Here is a 19,261-nt window from a genome sequence, read left to right as displayed (position 1 = left end):
ATTTTTTGTGTGTCCCGTCTAAAATTAGCGGCCACAATATTATATTTTAGACGCACACCTCAAAAATAAAAATCTGGCTGCACCCCTGAAAGAAAGCATTTGAATTTGTCACAGAATTAAGAACATCGCTTCGAGATCTAGTGAGAAGCATTCAAATTCAGCGCAGAGTTCTCCAATATTAACCGTAGATCTCTATTAGAACAAACAATGCTGACGTGTGTTGTGCTTTCAGTCCACAAATCGGCAACATTCACCATGGATTGAATGTAGTAACACTATCTGTAACTATGGAAGTTTGTCAGGAATAGTAAAATGCTTTCAAGTACTTCAAACATCTTTTTCCAGCAATTCAAAACCGTTTGTTATTTTTAAAGTGATGACCAAAATATAATTTTTTCGTCCTTTGTAATTTTTAGATTTTTAGACTTTTTAGATTTCCCCCATTTATAAAACTAAAAGTTTCAAGGTGTAGGAAAACTCACACTTACTTAAAAATAAAAAAGACATTAAATTACCATTGTAACCAGTATGTGGCTGCCAGTTCGAATCTAATATTATTTAAACATTATGAATGATAATGCTGCCCTCAAATGTTAATCTGGAGCCCTGTAAATTTAAAATAAATAGATTTTAGGTGTGCTCCTTAAATTCAGTAAGGGGCTACAGTGCTAATAAAAAAAGTTGGTCTGGAGCCCCGATAGCACAGGTCCCTTTATGCCCAGTTGTTAAACAACATCATTGACTAATGGGGAAATGCAAGTTTTCGTGCAAATGGTTTGAGGATAACGAGTTGGAACCATGGCTGAGGGCCATCTCTGGGAATAACCGTGAGGCGTACTGCTCTGTGTGCTGGAAGGCAATTACCGTAGCCTTGATGGGGATCAACACTGTCCAGTCCTACATGCTAAGTGCTAGCCACAAAGCCACTACTGGATGCAAAATGCAGGTCTATATCGGGCATTTCTGTGCAACGCCGTCCCTACCAACCAACCATTCTCTTGTTTCGTTCCCACCCTTCCAAATTATGTTGCATTGGTAAGGAGTTGTCACAAACTAAGATTATTTAGTTGTGCTATCTTTCAATCAGTATATGGTAAATGTAAGTTAAACCGGTTAAAACTTGAAGTGGCGATGAGGTCTTAAAATGTAAACTCCATGATATACCTTGGTATAGTTTTTAATAATAATATACCGACCGACCGATCGATTTTTGTCCATTTTGTTTCCTGTAGTCCATTTTGTGGCCTTTTGTCTTGACTGATGCACATTTTGTTGACATAAAATGATATTTAAATTCTTCCCTCAATTTAAATCTCACTTGCAAACATCCTAAAGTTAGTTTTCGTGAGTTTTACTCATTACTAATGTATATGTTTAAAGCAGCACTAGGTAACTTTTCAACCTTTATAATATATTTTCAAACCTCTTGTGATGATACATCGACTTACAATAGGTTGAATGACACGTCTGCCATAGCCTGACGGGGTCTGTATCGTTTTTAAACGTACTTTTAAACTTCGGGTTTCGGGTAGTAACCCGAGAAAAAAAAGAACTACAAAATTCGACTGCTTTACGGAATATACGTCACTTCCACCACCACCCCCACTTCCTTAAATTCGGACGTGCGAGCCAAACTATCATTTGTTTGCCGAATGTTATTGTCATGGCCGAAGCAGCACAGAAAAATAAGAAAGCAAAGGTTTTGTCGGAGGAAAGCAAAAAGAGGAAACGAGAAAGTGATCGGATTAAAGGCAGGACGAGGATCAACATTGGGCCAGCGTTTGCTCGTTGGCGTGAGCTGAAGGAGGAGGGGCTACATTCTTGCAAGTAAATACATATGATAAGTCGTACAAAATCATATCTTAGGATACCTAACATGTCTGTGATATTGGTTTATTTGTCTTGCCTCAAGCTATAATGCAAATCGATTTTTCAAATTTGCAGATTCATCTATGGTAGCTTGATATTATAATATTGACAATATATGGTTATTACCTACCACTCAAACATTGAATTGAAGTATCATATAGATTCTGTAAAACGGGAACCAATAGACTAGGCTACTATAATGACGCTGGCTTGTAAACGTGAGCATCGCGATCATTTGGTGTTTGAAAAAAATAAAACCCATGAAATTATATTCATATGACATGCTGAAACATATGCCACTGTACCTGGGATGAAGACATTTCACACGCGACGCAAGCAGAACACCTGCATGTGAACTCCGGCAGTGTTCAGGGCTTTCATAGTTGTCATGTCAACAAATGCACGTGCGATGCATCCCCTGATGTAGAATGACAGTTTACGACAGTAGTAGAGGATAATACTGTTTCCCAACTGTAGGGGGACCCCGAGAGCAAAAACTACCTAGTGCTGCTTTAAACTAAATTTATGCTAAATGATTTACATAGATGGATGGATTGATAAATGGATGGATGAATGGAATGGAATGTTGTCAGAAGTCAATATGCATTTTTAGTTGCATCACCCAGCCCTTCCTGTTTTTGGTTATGAATTGAAGCATATTCTTCTGTTTGTTTCAGTGTGGAGCTCTACTGTGCCACTCTCTCCCTAACGTCTCAACTGGTGGTGCACCTGGCTGAATCAACCCCGCAGGTAAGTAAGAAGAAAAGAAACGAGATTGAGGAAAGGAAAGAGAGAAGCATTGTGTAGGAAGTTATCAGACAGACTCAAGCATCTTAAACTGGACACTCTATCTAGACTGGAGCAGATTACGGATACTTAACCTTATAGCGGCTTAACATTCCGCCACATCTCACTACAAATAAGGCAATCCCTGGGAAAAAAAGAGTGTAGGTGCTTTAGCTGAACCACAGGCTCCGGAAAGATTAGCCTGTTTGATTTCACGCAAGTTTTTAAGAGCTGTTAACGTTGTTTGTAGGTCACTGAAATGTTTGTGAATGGTCGTTGGGCGATTAGCCGCTAAGTGTGAGGAGGGGGTGGGGGCAACTGAGGTTTATGGCCTCCAAGATAATTTTTCTTAGTTGACAGTGGGATTTCAATGGCATAGAGACGTATAAAAGCATTTACCGCTCATTTAAAAAAAAGAAATTCATACTTTTATTCAGCAAGGATGCATTAAATTGATCTAGAGTGACAGTAAATATATTTAAAATGTTATAAAAGATTAAATGTTATAAAAGAAGAAATGTTTTTAAACACCAAATCAGCATTTGATTTCTGAAGAATCATGTGACACTGAAGACTGGAGTAATGGCTGCTGAAAATTCAGCTTTCCATCAGATTAATAAATTACATTTTCAAATATATTAACATAACTATATCTTCTATTTTAATAATTTAATATATACCATGATAAAGTTATTCTGCTGGAAATTCAAACAAATGTGGTATATATATTTTGCATCATATAAACAACAATTAAATTGATTAATTAAAAAAATAATACGTTTCGCATCAGTGCAAAAATAAATTTCTCAAAACAGTAAAACTAATTGATCAGATTTTGATCTGATGAATCACTTTCGATACTGTACAGTAGCTGATATTTAACACACCTTGAAATATCTTATGTTTATGTCAATACAGTACTATGATATACATCAAAGTACCGAGGCATTTGCCATCTGATATCTGATATCACCACAGCATCAACTTAGTTGGGCGATATGGCTGATCTTCCTTCAGTAATGTGCTTGTGTTATAAAGCAGGAGCTCAATGAGGCTGCAGTGGTCTGTCTGAGCAGATGGGCGGCTCTGGTCCTGGAGAGCTGTGGTGAAGAGCAACCTGCAGAAGTCAAACTCATGTCAGCAGAGGTGTTGGTGAAGGCCGTCCCCACCTTACTGACGGCACCAGCTTTGCCTCTGGGTGAGGGTAAATCTGTGGACAAGAACAAGTATGCAGGAATTTAAACTGAGGCTTACGCTGTGTCCGTGTGTGTGTTTTTTCTAGGTATCACACACACTGTGGCGCTATGGAAGTGTCTGTTTACATTATTACAGGACGAAGATCAGGACGTCAGGGATGGGGCAGCTGACTTCACCTGCTACATACCAGCTCATTTGCAGAACACAGGTACATCCATGCATACACTCAAATTAAAGGGATGTTCTGGGTTCAATACAAGTTAAGCTCTATCAGTGATTACCACAGACCAGGGGTTTTCTAACTGTTTTGTCAGCTAAACCCCTTTGACTTAAAATATTTACTTAAGTATCTACTGAGTTTTTAAATGAAAGTGCCCATATTATGCTATTTTACAAGTTCATAGTTATTATTTCGGGGTCTGCTAGAATACATTTACATGATTTAAAGTTGAAAAAAAAAACTAATTCTCATACTGTACATACTTTTGTAACCTCTATCCTCTGCCTGAAACACTCTGTTTTACTCCTGTCTCTTTAAAATAAAAAATAATAGGTAGTGTTTAATATATCAATAATTTAACACATTCACATGTTCTCTGGTGTTGGTTAATATGACATGCAGGTAAACAAATAAAATATAAAAATTTTAGTAAGCATTTTATTTTGATTGTATTTGTTGATTATTTATTTATAAACACTTTATTTGGCAGTGTCCTTGTCACATTACATAGTAGTAATAACAGTACATTATGCATAATTCCATGCAAATAACCTTAAACTAAACCCTAAAGCCTCATGCACACTGGGACGATTATCGTGCGCTTATCGCCGACGTATGACGCCTTGTGACAAAACAATGGGCGCCAATGTAAGTGTGCACACCGACGCGCAAAACGGCAGGCGTAAAATTAAGCAGCGCCACCTTGTGTACTGGGGTATTTCTGATTTTTCAATAAGCGCCATCTTCTCTCAGGGAGTGAATTTGCACGTTATTTCTGCGCATCACCTGTAAAAATCGCTTGGGTATGAACACAAAGACGCTTCAGAAAACGTCTCAAATGCTTACGATAAGCGCACGTGATAATTGCGTTTAATCGCATTATTAGCTTTTCATCAACTCATGAACCTTAAAAGTAGTACACCAAAATAGGCAATAAACATTAAAATACACTGTTTCAGAAGACTATCCACAAGACTTAAACATGTGTTAGCATGAAACTAGTATTGTGTTATGGCCATGTAAAGCCATTAAACCTAGTATTAAACATGCAAATGCAAAAAAGCATTAAACATGCACAAATATTAGAAAGGGATTGTTTACATGAGACAAACTTGTTTACATGATTTACATCTGTGCTTAACTTGTATTGAACTCAGACCATTGATTTAAACCACTGGAGACATAGCCTACACTGGATAAATACAACAACACTCACTCAAGGAGATCAGATGAAGATTGCTGGAAAGGGAGGTTTTTTAAAGAGTGTTTTGGAGGGATGGGGGAGGTCAGGTCAGTGTTGTTTACGACCTCGCCTGACTGAGCGACAGAGGATAGGTGTGGAGGAGAGGTGGTGAACGGCAGCCCTATGCCTTTGAAATGGAGGTGTGTGGGTCAGCGATGCAGAGAGGAGCAGCACCTTTGTCCCATAAATCAGTCACATCAAAACCACATCATTACCACATTCCCTGACGCGCTGATATCCTGCTTCACATGGGCAAGAAAAACAAGCATGTTGGGGAAGAGTCTGAGAAAGCCTTTTCCAACAATCCTTTGTGTCTTCTCTTGTTGCCAACCCACAATATGTTACTTGTTTTGGGTAGTTGACATGAACTTTAAAACCGTAACAGCTGCTGCAATTGATCTAAATAAGATCTAAAATTGTTATGCATGCAGTTTTATGACTCATATTACAAGGGCTTTCTGGAACACTTGATTTTGATGGATCAATCACTGAATTCTGAAAACTTTTTAACTGTATACTATAGTAATAATCGTTTAAACAGAAGTCAGCCAGTCATTATCACAAAATATTGGGGTTTATTTTGCTTTTAATGACTGTTTGACTGTAAATTATCTCTAACATATTCACAAAAACAAGTGAACTGCAAAATTTGATTTAAAAATGGTGAAACTATATACAGTCAAGCCAAAATTTATTCAGAAACCTTCAACATTTTCTCACATGATCACAGTTTATTCGCTATAGTTGGTAATAAAATATGACGACGAACTCAGAGTTAAACTGTCAAGTCAAGTCATAGAAAGGTATGTAATGGATAACAATCAACCAATCATCTGTTAAATTTAAGTACACAATTAGATAGTACCAGTTTAGGTCAGCCAATTACCAAGCAATGCTTCATTTTGTTCAGTCTGTGAGTCGCATTAGCAATTAAAGAAAAAACGCTTAAGCAAAATATGGTCAGGTCAAAGTGTCTGAAAAATGTTGGTCCCTAATTGTTTATAAATTTTACTGGTAGTCCACTGTATGAAGAATTTTTGGGTATTATATGTCACAGTTTACTTTATTTGCCTATCCTCTCTTGCAATAAATAAATGAAATAAAGTGTTTTTTATTTTTGGCTTGACATATACTATAAATATCATGTTACTCTATATTATATGTAAAATATATACTGTACTTTCACTTAAACACTACCACTAAAAGGTTTGGGGTCAGTAAGATTTTTTTTTTTTAAGAAATAAAAAAACAATTTAACAAATTTTGCACATTAAATTGATCAAAAGTGACAGGAAATGCATAGCATTATGTTACAAAAGATTTCTATTTGCCAATGATTGCTGTTCTTTTTAACTTTCTTTTCATCAAAGAATCCTGAAAAATATATTAAGCAGAACGTCTTCAACGTTGATAAAAAGAAATGTTACTTGAGCACCAAATCATTATATTTGAATAATTTCGGAAGGAGCATGGGAAGATCCTTCATAAGACTCGTGATTACGTAATGGCTGAAACTGAAGTAATGTGACTGGAGTAATGTCTGCTGAAAAGTCAGCTTTGCCATCATGGGAATAAATTACATTTTAAAATATATTAAAATAGAGAACAGTTATTTTGAATTGTAATAATAGTACACTATATTTTTTTACCATATTTAAAAAAATAAATCTTACCAACCTCAAACTTTTTGAATTGTAGTGTATATGTAAATTTAACCTAAAATCTTGATAGTGAAAAAAAGCAGTTCAGATATAAATGAAGTACCTCTAACATGATCTCGCACTCTAATAACATTTCTGGCTTTGTACTTGGCCCTTTTTCTCCTCACAGTCACAGTGAAGTCTTTGTGCAGTACACTAAACCAAATTCAATTAAACACTTTTATTCTTCGGCTATCTCAATACAAATTAGGTTGGAAATCAGAACCCCTGGCATCACTTGACAAGGCTTTTAGGAGGGTGAGAGGTACATCTGATAACAGCATTAAGAGGGAATAGGACCATATTCTCACGGGGTGGAACTCGGGAGTGTTCAAGCATTTCAAATGTGATTACTGTGCCCGAAATGCTCAGCGGGTTTCTCTCATATGCCAGCTTTTTTTAGGAACCGGTTTGCTTTCGCCTCAGTTACAGAGATGTAGCCTTGAACGAGTGTAAATATTTTTACATTTACTGAATGAAGGTACCCACTACAGTGCTAGGGTGTTGTTTGGTTTCCAGTGTGTTGATGGGCAGTTTCTAGGGTGACTGGGTGGTTGTTTGGGTGTTGCTTACTGGCCCAAGTCAAAAAAGCTCAATAATATGTAGGTACTTTTTACCTGTTTCACATTCTGATCGCTTGGACGTAATAATACACCCTTATATTTGAGGAACACATAAAGTTCAAACTATGCAGCTCAGCAAAGTTAAATGCTTAGCGTTAAGGGTTTGTTCGAATGCCTAAACCAGGAGCCATTAATTATGTTGCCTTGATGTATTGTTGTCATCATAATGTAAATGCCATTTTTTTCCACTAGCGAATCATTTTACCTTGCCATAATATGAAGTGCTATTACTGTTATTACATGTAAATTGCAACGCTTTTTCCCCATGTTATATCCAAGTACAACATGAGTTCAACCCTTTTGAAAAGCCTTAAACATTTGTTGCTCGCATTACTCCAGTTGGTATTGTTGTTGGCCGTCTGGTTTCGTTTTGAGGACGTTCTCACCAGTCAGCTCATGTCTTACTCAAGCGTTGTGCGTGTAATGTCTTTAGCAGTCGATGCCCCGTAGTCATTCATGTAATGTATTACAAGAAGAGGTCTGAACTGATCCATGGATCATTCATCCATTAAACCAGTAATGTCCAAATGTAGTGCAAGGGTGCTCAATCATTAAAGCAAAGGTCTTTGGCAGTAATAGTTTAGGCATATTGGCCCTAACACTCATTTTAGCTACTAGATAGATAGACAGACAGACAGATAGATAGACAGATAGATAGACAGATAGATAGATAGATAGATAGATAGATAGATAGATAGATAGATAGATAGATAGATAGATAGATAGATAGATAGATAGATAGATAGATAGATAGATAGATAGATAGATAGATAGATAGATAGATAGATAGATAGATAGATAGATAGATAGATAGATAGATAGATAGATAGATAGATAGATAGATAGATAGATAGATAGATAGATTTGTTTCTTGAAGAATGTTACAAATCCTGTGGATAAAATGAATGGACAATACTTTCTGAACCAAGGCCGCTAAAAAAGGGGCAATCACAAGTCTATTGACACAGGAAGAATTCTAAGCATTGTGAGGTACCACACATAAGTTACAGTGTTTTTCCCATCATTCTTAAGGTCATGTGACCGTGTGCCAGGCCTTTTAACCAGCAGACACCTGGGTGATACTGTAACACTCCTGTTAGACAGGTTAGGCTGATGTAAAGGACACTAAAGAACTCTAGCAGACATCTCAGTTTTGGCATAAATGTGTCAGATGATATTTGTTTCCAGAGCTACACCTGATATTGCTGGCCTGCTGAATATCCAGAGCCATAATTATGAAAATTAACTGCTATTATTATTAATACATTATATCTGTTCAGCTTTTTGTGATATAAATTATTAAATGATTAAAGAACCGATTTGTTTAGAAAATAGATTGGTCAAGCTGATTATCAGTCTGTCTGTAGTTTGTACGGATGAGCATTCTTACACTTGTTTGTTTGGGTAAGAGCCTCCTCTAGTTCTTAGGTTCTCATAGATCTCTGAAGGAAGTTAGAGCTGTAAAAGTGTGTGTGTTTTCGCACCTTGACACTCTCGCCCACACCAATGCTTCCTGCCCGCAGACTTCTTGCACCTTGTTCTGGGTGTGTGTCCAAATATGCACGTATGTGTGTGTGAGAGAGCATGCACGGATGCACATGTGGTCATTCCCACATGCACCGAAATCTCTACCTACTTACAAGCTCTTTTTCATTAATGTAACATTTGATTTAGACCGAGACTGTGTATATAGAATCTAAATTAAAAGGAATAGCTCACCAGAAATGTAATTCTGTATTCATTTACCGGTAATCGTCTTCATGTCTTTCCAAACCGGGATGTCTTTATTCTGTGAAACAGTAAAGACTAGCATATGGCTTTTGAGGACTTGTTGTAAAAAAATATATAATTTTATGGTAGTTCAAGTTTTTTTTTTTTTTTTTTTTTGCTTGACAGTGCCATCCTGATTCACTTTTGAAAAGAGCAGCCAAGATATTCTTCAGAAAGTAATATTTTGTTAAATAAATAAGTCTTTTAGGTTTGGATTAACAAAAGGGTGAGTAAATTGTCAATTTTCATTTTGGGGTCTAAGTTTAGTAATGTGGTTTTGAAAAGCATTTATTTGTAGAGTGGGATAAAGCTGTGTCAAACCCACTATGAGACCCTAGTTGCATGGGTAGGCTAGAACCAGAGGTAAATAAGGAGTTGGAGAGGTTGTCTTATTCATCCAGCCCATCTTCCCGCTCACCCGCCACCCCTCCTTTCCTCACTCGCGACACCCGACACTCGCCCAGCTGCGCTTACTCACATCCCAGATTTGCCACACACTAAAGCTCTTCTTGCTCTCATTATTCAGAAAGTTTTTTAATTAGTTCCAGTTCCACGACTCCCACAGATCGATTACGGGAATGAAACTGCCCTCCTCTTCCTTCTGGAATCCCTGCACAACTGTGTGTGCCTAGACACAAACCGGCTGGAAGAAATGCCCGAAACATCTCACAAACATTTCTGCTGGTACATCTACAGCCAAGATCTAAAAGCTTCTTCACGTTAATTTAAAGGGATCGTTCCGAAAAAATTAAATTCAACCTGTATCACTTATTGTTCTTCTATGGAACACAAATTAAGATATTTTGAGAAATGTCTTCTTATGTCCATAGAATGGAAGTTAATGGTCACCAAAACAGTTGTTGGTTACCAACATTCTTCAAAATGTCCACAGAAAATACAGGTTTGAAACAACATAAGGGTGAGTAAATGATAGTATTTTCATTTTTGGAAATATACTGTTATACTACTGTTGAGTGCAGCAAGGCCTTGAAAACATATATAAAATGTTGCCATTAGAGGTACAACAGCTTGTCACTCGACCAGTACCCTTATAGCACAAATTTGCACCTTATATACCCCTAAAAGATGCATATTAGTACCTTATAGTAATATGTACCGTTAAGAGATAAATATGAACCTTTTAAGGATAAATGGTGCCTCTAAAAGTACAATTTTTTTGACGGTGCATTTTCAGCCTGTAAGTTTTGAATTTACAGACACTATATGTTATACAAATTGTTCTTAAAATGCAAATAAAAACATCAGATGTGATCCTAAAGAAAAACAACACTTGCTTATGCAGAAACGAAGAGAACATCCTGTTGAGTAAGAGATTGAGAAATCATGCTTTTGAAGTGCTAAACCACAGAGAAGAAAAAAAAAAGGAATGGAAAGAGCTTGAGTTTCCTATTATTTCTTAATGTCTGGGTGTCGGTTATTTGTTTGGCCCTAGAAGGCATCCAGCACCAAAGCCTATATGCATTAAAAGCAGCTCTGACATCAGACTCCAGTAAAGCAAGAGATGGGACGTCCCAACACATCACCTAGAGAAAAGAGCATGTCATCCTCGGAGTCTACACAATTAACATCTTTCCATGTTCTCGTAATGTCAGCTCATGGCACTCTACTTAAGTTTGCATTGGAAAGCCGATCTGTTCATTCTTGTGCAGTGGTTGTTTTCCTAGAGTTCTTTTGGGGGAGGGGTGGGTGGACAGCCTTTAAAGTGTTGCTTTGCTCTCTTTTGGTTTTGACTGGCAATTCCTGGTGACTTTTGAAGTCACCTAAGTAATTTGCATGTCATCTTCTGGTTAGGAAGGGGGGAGGGCAATGGAGAGAAACCAGAGTTTTCTGCATTCGATTTCTCATGTTACTCCTTTGAAGCATGAACAACAGGGGTCGTTAAAGCCAAAGGGAGGTCGACGGCCGTCCTGGATGGGCGTCAATATTGTTGTGTTTTCTCACTTCCATTATCCTCCGTCTAAATCTATTATTAGATTCAACTTCCCGATCGTTGAGTCAGAAATTACCTTGAATGCCTGTGCGCATATGGCATGATGTGGTTTTCAGTGTTCACGTTTTGCTTGTGAGTTATAGTTGTGTTTCTCTCAAATGGGTTCCATGCCAGGGGAAGATGGAAACGGGCTATCTAGAGAACAAAAAGAGAGCAAGGCATCAATCTTAAGCTGTTGCTTTACATCCAACGCTCTGGCAAATCTCAGATTGGGAGCAGATTTCATTGTGGCAAGGCACCACCTCCACTGCATGAACCCAGTAATGCCTTGGAGACTAAAGAAACCAGACTAAGATTGACGTCGCTCATTAAAATGATCTATTTAAATTTTCCATACGCGTGTTCCAGAATCATTCATTTTGCTGAATCCTGTGTTACATCAGGGAATATCTGTCAGATTTCATTTTGACTTTAATGTTCTGCCACATTTCTAGGTGTTGCCACGGGTGCCGTCTCTCCTCCGGTTGCCCTGGAGATGGGGGTGGGTCTTTTGTGCCAGCTGTTCCAGATGTGGGACCATGTGGCTGCTGGTATGGTGAACTTGATAGAATGGCTCCTGGGAGACGAACAATTGGGTGCAAATTGTGAGGAAACACCAGAATTGGTAAGGAGCACCTTTCCTGTTTTTGTGTAATTTTTCAATGCATCTCTATATTGCTCAAGTTTAGGGGCTTTTTAAACTTCGGAACATAACTTGCCCCCATTTGTGTCAGAATCAGGATAGACTTCACTATAGACTTAAATTGATGGGCCTATCCATCTTATTTTTAACATAAGAAAGGCTTTTCAGTGGCATTGGTTCCAAGAAGTATTTGCCCATACATTTTTCCCATAGGGATTTTTAAAGAGTCTTTGTTAAAAGAGTTGTAAGCCATGAGCCAAACCTACCTGCTATAATATGAATCACAACATAACAAAGTTTGATTTGAAGTAAAAAGGTATTTAAAAATCAGACAAAAAGATACCGTACTTAAAGGGATAGTTCACCCAAAAATGAAAATTACCCCATGATTTACTCACCCTAGGTCAGGGTCTAAGTCATCCTAGGTGTATATGACATTCTTCTTTCAGATGAATACGGAGTTATATAAAAGAATTCCTGGCACTTTCAAGCTTTATTATGGCAGCCTAAAATTTGAAGCCCAAAAAAGTGTATCCATCCATTATAAAAGTAATCCACATGGCTCTGGGGGTTAATAAAGGTCTTCTGAAGCTAATTTTTTTTTTTTTTTTGTTAGAAAAATATACATATTTAACACATTATAAAGTGAAATATCTAGCTTCCGGCGGACCGCCTTCCATATTCAACTTACGAAAAAAGGGTAACTGGTGCAGCGATGACGTCGGACGTAGCGTAAGCATTTTGAACTGCGAGAGGCGTTACACTTTCTTCAGAAGTTGAATACGGAAGGTGGTCCGCCGGAAGCTAGATATTTTATTTTCTTACACAAACCCATCGATTCACTTCAGAAGGCCTTTATTAAGCCGTATGGATTACTTTTATAATGGATGGATACAATTTTTTGGGCTTAAAATTTTGGGCTGCCATTCACTGCATTATAATGCTTGGATTAGCCAGGACATTTTAACATAACTCCGATTATAATAGTCTGAAAGAAGAATGTCATATACACCTATTAGGGGATATTTTTTTATTTTGGGGTGAACTATCCCTTTAACAGCTTTAATGAGGAAAATAACTACAATCCCATCAACCATTGCGAATGACAATTAAAGACAAAGGAAAAAAAATAAAACAATTAATTTGTGGGCAGGCATGTAACTTTTCACCAGGACTTCTGCTACTAAGCATTAATTTATTTACACACTAAAAAAATACTCAGAACACCCTAACCGCATATCAAAAAACTAGAAACCACTCAGAACACCTTAGCAACTGCACCCTGGTGTTGGTGCCAGCTGGTGCACATGCAAGCACTGCTCACATTGTCTATGAGGAAAATCTTGTTTAAAAATGTAGGTTGTTCTTCTAATTCTCTTCATTATCCAGGATGACGAGTTCCTCTTTGAGAAGGGAGATCTTAATCTGTGGGCAGAGCCTTTGTTGTGGGCACGGATGTTGCACGGACACCTCTCTGCCCTCTTAAGAGTGGAATATTCACCTGGCGTAAGCGCCACAGAGCTGGACCGACTGTCAGCCATTGCAAGCAGCAATTTTCTCACTGCTCAGCGCTCAATGAAAGCCCTCACTGCGCTGCCCCAGTTTTCAGCCACCATCCAGTATGCCAAGATAACACTGCTGAAAGAGAGAACATCACTCGCTCAGAATCTTCTAGATACACTTACACGATGACTGTGAAAGATAAAGTAAAATGGGTTGTACATTAGTCATCTATTTTAATCTTACAGTGGTTTTCCGGTTTGCATGCAGACATGACCACAAACTTTTTTTAATTGAAAGTTTATTACATTTATTTGAATGTGGTTTTAATTTTGTTATACTTTCCTCAGCTGTCTTTTCAATGTCACATTTTCACACATTGTGGTATTTGAGCAAACTGTTGTATTTAATGCACAGCTTAAAGGGATAGTTCACCCAAAAATTTTAATTCTGTCATTTACTCCCCCTCAAGTTGTTCCAAACCTGTATGAATTTATTTGTTCTGCTGAACACAAAGGAAGATATTTGGAAGAATGTTTGTAACCAAGCAGATCTCGGCAGCCATTGACTTCCATAGCGGGGGGGAAAATACTATGGTAGTCAATGGCTGCTGAAATCTGCTTGGTTACAAACATTTTGCCAAATATCTTCTTTTGTGTTCAGCAGAATACAGGTTTGGAACAACTTGAGAGTAACTAAATGATGCTAGAATTTTCGCTTTGGGTGAACTATCCATCACTGTTTTTAGTTAAATTAATTGTTGTTTGCTTTCTGTGCATGTTATGCAATAAGAGCTCAACAGGCTGGTGTTCGTTTGGTAAGTAGACAGCTGGGCTGCCTTCAGGGACTGTAGTTGCAATGTTCCCTTTTTACTGTAAAATTATGTAATGTTTTGGAATGTCAGCAGCCTATTCCTCCCACACACATGGGGTGGGTAAAATCCTACATACTGCTCCCCTCGCGGATCAGGAGGTTTTTCATTAATGCAAAGATATGCTTTGCTGAAACCATGACAATGGAATTGAGTACATATGCAATGGGAACTGGAGGAGGAAAAGCACATCAGGCACTGTGAAGTGAATTATATTTTTTACTGTTATATGTTTGCCTGCAGGTGGCGCCCAAGCCTTTCTTTACGTCGATCAGCATTGAGACAGTTAGGGGGCAGTATTGTATCGTTTTTATTAGAGCTGAGAAACGTGTTTCTTGGAGGATTGATTTTCACTTTGTTACAAAGCTGCTTGGTAAAAGTTTCTTACTGTCTGAATGTTTTGTTTTAAATAAAGGACACATTTCAAAAGTAATGCATTGAACTGCACTTTATTTATACAGAAAAAGAAATGAGCTTGGGGAAAACTGTCACGTGCAGATAAACGTCATGGTTTCTCACTCCATGCATCAGATCTGGCACAATTTCAAAGTTTGGCCTCTCGGCCTAGATAATGCAATCGCGCTAAGCATTTCCTGATATCAGAGCGACCAGTCTCGCACTGCAGGCGCGCGAGTAAATCTCGTGCACGCCAAGTGTAAACAGTCAACAACACCTGTATAATGCATAACCTTCTAAGACACTTTTTCGCACTATTATAAATTACATGACTTTATACTTCATTTATAATGTACAATAATAATTTTTAAAATAAAATGTATGAACAAACTAACAGTTAAGCTGGGGTCCTGTGCTTTACGAAATATAATTAAATATATTTATTATAAAATTAAACTTTATATGGTAGTATGTACGTATGCATGTTAAATTCGAGTATGTATTTACTGTGTTTGAAATACGCTGCATTAAACTTTAAAAATATGTATAAAAACAACCTTGTACGTTGCGCTGTAAAAGTGTGTGTGCAACTGCATGAGGGGTGAGAAAGCGACCAATGAGATCCTGAGTCCCGGCGACACTTGAAAAGCAGGGCGTAACTTTCAGGCAACTTTCACAGTAAGTTTGAGAGCTCCTCCTCTTTAAGCGCTGTACACGAGCTTATATGCTGGGATAGTAAAGCAAACTCGACTGTTCTGGCTCGGCACTCCACGGTTGGAGAAGACTTGACAACAAAAACACGCTACTAGGAACCCAGCCTTCCTTCTCTGAGTTTCAGACCACATCTGAGACTAGCATTTTTTTTTATACTGTATATCTTGCACAAACCCAGAGCAAGTGGCAAACTAAAACCTTAGCATCCAAAGGATCCAGGTCGATCCACAAATGAGAGATCATCTGCGACTATCTTCTTCCGAAGAAACAGAAATGTCTGCAACCATCCTATCCGCTTTCTACGACATCGACATGCTGTACAAGGTAACGTTACTTCGTTTATTTAACTCACAAAAACGTGCATCCTATCTCTGCTAGGACTTTACTAATGTGTTTCGATAAGTTTTAGCTGTTTAAACAACTTAATGCATGGCTGAAACGAGTACATAAATAGTTTTGCAACTACTATGCATTGATTTAACTCTGTTTCTACCTCTCTCCACAGCAGGAGAAGAGCCTGAACATGAACGCCATTCACATAAACAGCATGCTGGATAAGAAAGCAGTCGGGGCCCCGGTAACAACCTCCAGCAGTTGCACAAACAACTGCAACTCGTACGCTTCAGGATTTTTCCGTCGAAACTCCGCCAGCAACATGGAGTCCATGGCGAACGGCAACAAGTACCCCACCAGCTCTTACAGCAACATGAAGGAGAACGCCATAATGAATAAGGAGAACAAGTTTCGCGACCGCGCCTACAGCGAAAGCAGCCAGCTGCAGCTGCAAGTCTTGCAGCAGAAACAGGGCTCGCAGATCAACTCCACCCGCTACAAGACGGAGCTCTGCAGGCCATTCGAGGAAAACGGCGCGTGCAAATACGGCGAAAAGTGCCAGTTTGCGCACGGCTACCACGAGCTGAGAAGCCTGTCTCGTCACCCAAAGTACAAAACCGAGCCCTGTCGTACTTTCCACACCATCGGCTTCTGTCCGTACGGCCCGCGCTGCCATTTCATCCATAATGCCGACGAACGCAGACCAGCGCCAACCAACGCCAACAGTATGCAGGGAGAGTCCACCAAGCCCGCCCGGGGGGAACCGTTGTGCGGCTACGGGCACCAGCAGGCGGCGGGGTCCTTCAGGGACCGACCGAAACTCCACCACAGCCTTAGCTTCTCGGGTTTCTCCAGCCACCACCACGAACTCGACTCGCCCCTTCTCGAAAGCCCCACGTCCCGCACTCCCCCACCGCCTTCCTCCAATGGTTCCTCCTGCACCACTAACTTCTACGAAGACGTTCTCTCGTCGAGTCGTTGCCTTGGCAACAGTGCCTTCTCTTTCCCAGACCAAGACCTCAAAACCCTGCTCGCGCCGCTGGCAGTGCACACGCACAACGGTTACTATGGAAACCTACAGGTCAACATGGGTGACGGCCTCGGCCACTTGCAGTCCCTCCACCGCCTGTCGGAGTCGCCGGTGTTCGACTCACCCCCCAGCCCGCCGGACAGCATCTCAGACCGGGAGAGCTATGCTAGCGGCTCGCTCAGCTCCTCCGGAAGTCTCAGCGGCTCCGAGTCTCCCAGTCTGGACGGCGGGAGACGTTTGCCAATCTTCAGCAGGCTGTCGATTTCTGATGATTAATCCGCTTTTATAGTGAACTTTGGTGGATTTTTTTTTCTTTCGCGAAACTCCCTTTAGATATGCAATAGACTTTAATATCGAGGGAGCTGGATGTGTTTGTCAGACGCTTGACATGGCATTAGTATGTTTGAACTGCTTGAAGGCATTCCACCGGTGCAGTTTGTTGCATTCTCTTGGTCTTTTTTGGACCAACTACTTTCCAGATTTGTACAAAAGACTTTTTTGAACGTGAAAGACAGAGCGTTTTTAGATTTTCCTTTTTCCTTGCCAAGAATATGCCTTGACAAAAAGTATAACGTTTCTAGTTTTCAAAGTATGTACTTCCATTCCAAAAATGTATCCAGTTTCGCGGCGCCACCCAGTGGTTTGGTTGGTTTGTGCAGTTTGAAACTCTCGTTTGGCTTGTTGGGAAATCACTGCTGTGCTGATGGTTGAATAACGTTATATCGTTTTTTTTTTGTTTGTTTTTTTTTTTAGCTGATTTGTGTGATTTTTATATAGCGGTGCAAAACCGGCTATGAACTATTTAACTTATTTATTTTATCTTGTGAAAAGTATAGGCTACATTGTTAATTTTGTCCATGCTGTATTTATCGAGTATGATGAAGCAATAGATCTATATTCTTTTATGTTTAAATTAAGATCGCCATTATTAATCTACATAAAGTGGAGTGTATGTCCTTTTCACAGTAATATATTTTTGTTTGGTCTCTTTTTTTTTTTCTTTTTTGTAACTTCACTTTATTTTATTGTAAATGAGTAAAAAAAAAAAAATCTTAATTTAAGAGATTGTATGTGATATTTATTTCATTCATTTTGTTTCCTTGTTTACGTTCATTAAAAACAGTTTGTGTGATTTTTGCTGTTTGTTGGGATGTTACTTTTCAGAAGGGTTTTTTGTTTTGGAGAATCGTTAGACGTGCCCCTTTTAGGTATGTCTAGAATGTATAAACTGTGTGGCAGAGGACCGTCCAAATGTGTACTAGCCTTAGATTTTCATAGAAATCAGATTTCAAAGATCCCAAGTACATTGGTTAACCAAAAAGTATTTTCTGTCTTTTTTTATATATCTATATCTGTAAAACGCACGGCAGCCACGTGCATGAGAATGTAGCAGTCAAGTGCCCCAGTATTACTGCCTAGTGCCTGTGGGGATTCACCATCTTACATTGCCTTATGATTAACCAAATAAAGTATTTTCATACATGTTATTGTTTTACACCAAGAGGAAATGAATGTAGTTTGTAATTTAAATATCTTGGAAGGTTGTTACCACTTATCAAAGGAGAGAAATAGAGGCATTTCTTTTCTATTACTCCCTGTTCCTTGCATTTTGTCTTTTTGTTTATTCTCTTGCTTTTCTATGATATGGTAATGCTCTGAATCTTCCAAACTTGCTGGACGGCGAAGAGTTTGAACACATTTAGTTTGTACATCGTAGGTACAGAGGATTCACACTATGTACCTTTTTTTTTTTTTTGACTACTTTATCAGAAGTAAAGCTTTTTGAATGTAATAAAGACAAAAAGAGCAGGATTTGTAACATTTGTTTTCGGGGAGTCGGTTCACTACAAATTGCGTGTGAGACTGTTAACTTTGTACTGTACATTTTTGTAGTTCTCCCAATAAAATAATTTTGGAGGGAAAAAAAACAGACATTGGAATATAGTCCATGTGGTCTTCATTGAAACAGTTTTGCAAGTCCTACTTATGTATTAGCTCTTGAAGTCACACACAAGGTCTTACTATTCTTGTATTTCTTCCCTGAAAACAATCTCTCTTGACTCTCATGAACCCTGACAGCTTCTGCATGCTGAGGTCGAGTCTAACCGCAGTGGTCTGCATTCTGTCTGCATGCTTAGCTGCCTGTGAATGGTGTTATGGGGGTTGCCCCAACTTAGTTTTGTTCTCTGTGGCTAACTAAGCCTGAACTCCTCTGTATGCAGTGTCAAAAGTTGCTCAATGCATATTTCAAACAATACATGACTCATGGCATGACAGTTTGCATGCTTTGGTTATTTGATATTATTTGAATAACACAATGTTCCCTTAAATAAAGAGAAAAAAATGACTTCCCTCATAAAAAGGATGAGAACTTTT

General features: G+C 38.7%; 2 protein-coding genes across 2 annotated transcripts in view; both read left to right on the top strand.

Moving 5' to 3' along the window:
• The window catches only part of thada (THADA armadillo repeat containing), a 157,560-nt gene extending 142,723 nt beyond the window's left edge, over positions 1-14,837 (top strand). Inside the window, 5 exon segments of the mRNA XM_079842969.1 lie at positions 2,547-2,619; positions 3,694-3,853; positions 3,938-4,060; positions 11,854-12,023; positions 13,431-14,837. Of these exon segments, the coding sequence (XP_079699095.1) occupies positions 2,547-2,619; positions 3,694-3,853; positions 3,938-4,060; positions 11,854-12,023; positions 13,431-13,733 (829 nt within the window). The 3' untranslated portion in view covers positions 13,734-14,837.
• A 678-nt stretch (positions 14,838-15,515) lies between these two features.
• On the top strand, positions 15,516-18,017 carry LOC307141892 (mRNA decay activator protein ZFP36L2-A-like). Its single transcript, XM_079842357.1, has 2 exons — positions 15,516-15,846; positions 16,028-18,017. The coding sequence occupies exons 1-2, from the start codon at positions 15,754-15,756 to the stop codon at positions 17,159-17,161; spliced, it is 1,227 nt and encodes a 408-aa protein (XP_079698483.1). The 5' UTR covers positions 15,516-15,753; the 3' UTR covers positions 17,162-18,017.
• The last annotated feature ends 1,244 nt before the right edge of the window (positions 18,018-19,261 follow it).

The sequence above is a fragment of the Gobio gobio genome, assembly GCF_949357685.1.
Source record: "Gobio gobio genome assembly, chromosome: 18".
In the NCBI taxonomy this organism is placed as follows: Eukaryota; Metazoa; Chordata; class Actinopteri; order Cypriniformes; family Gobionidae; genus Gobio; species Gobio gobio.
Note: the sequence above shows the minus strand (reverse complement) of the source record. Positions and strands in the feature narration are given on the sequence as shown.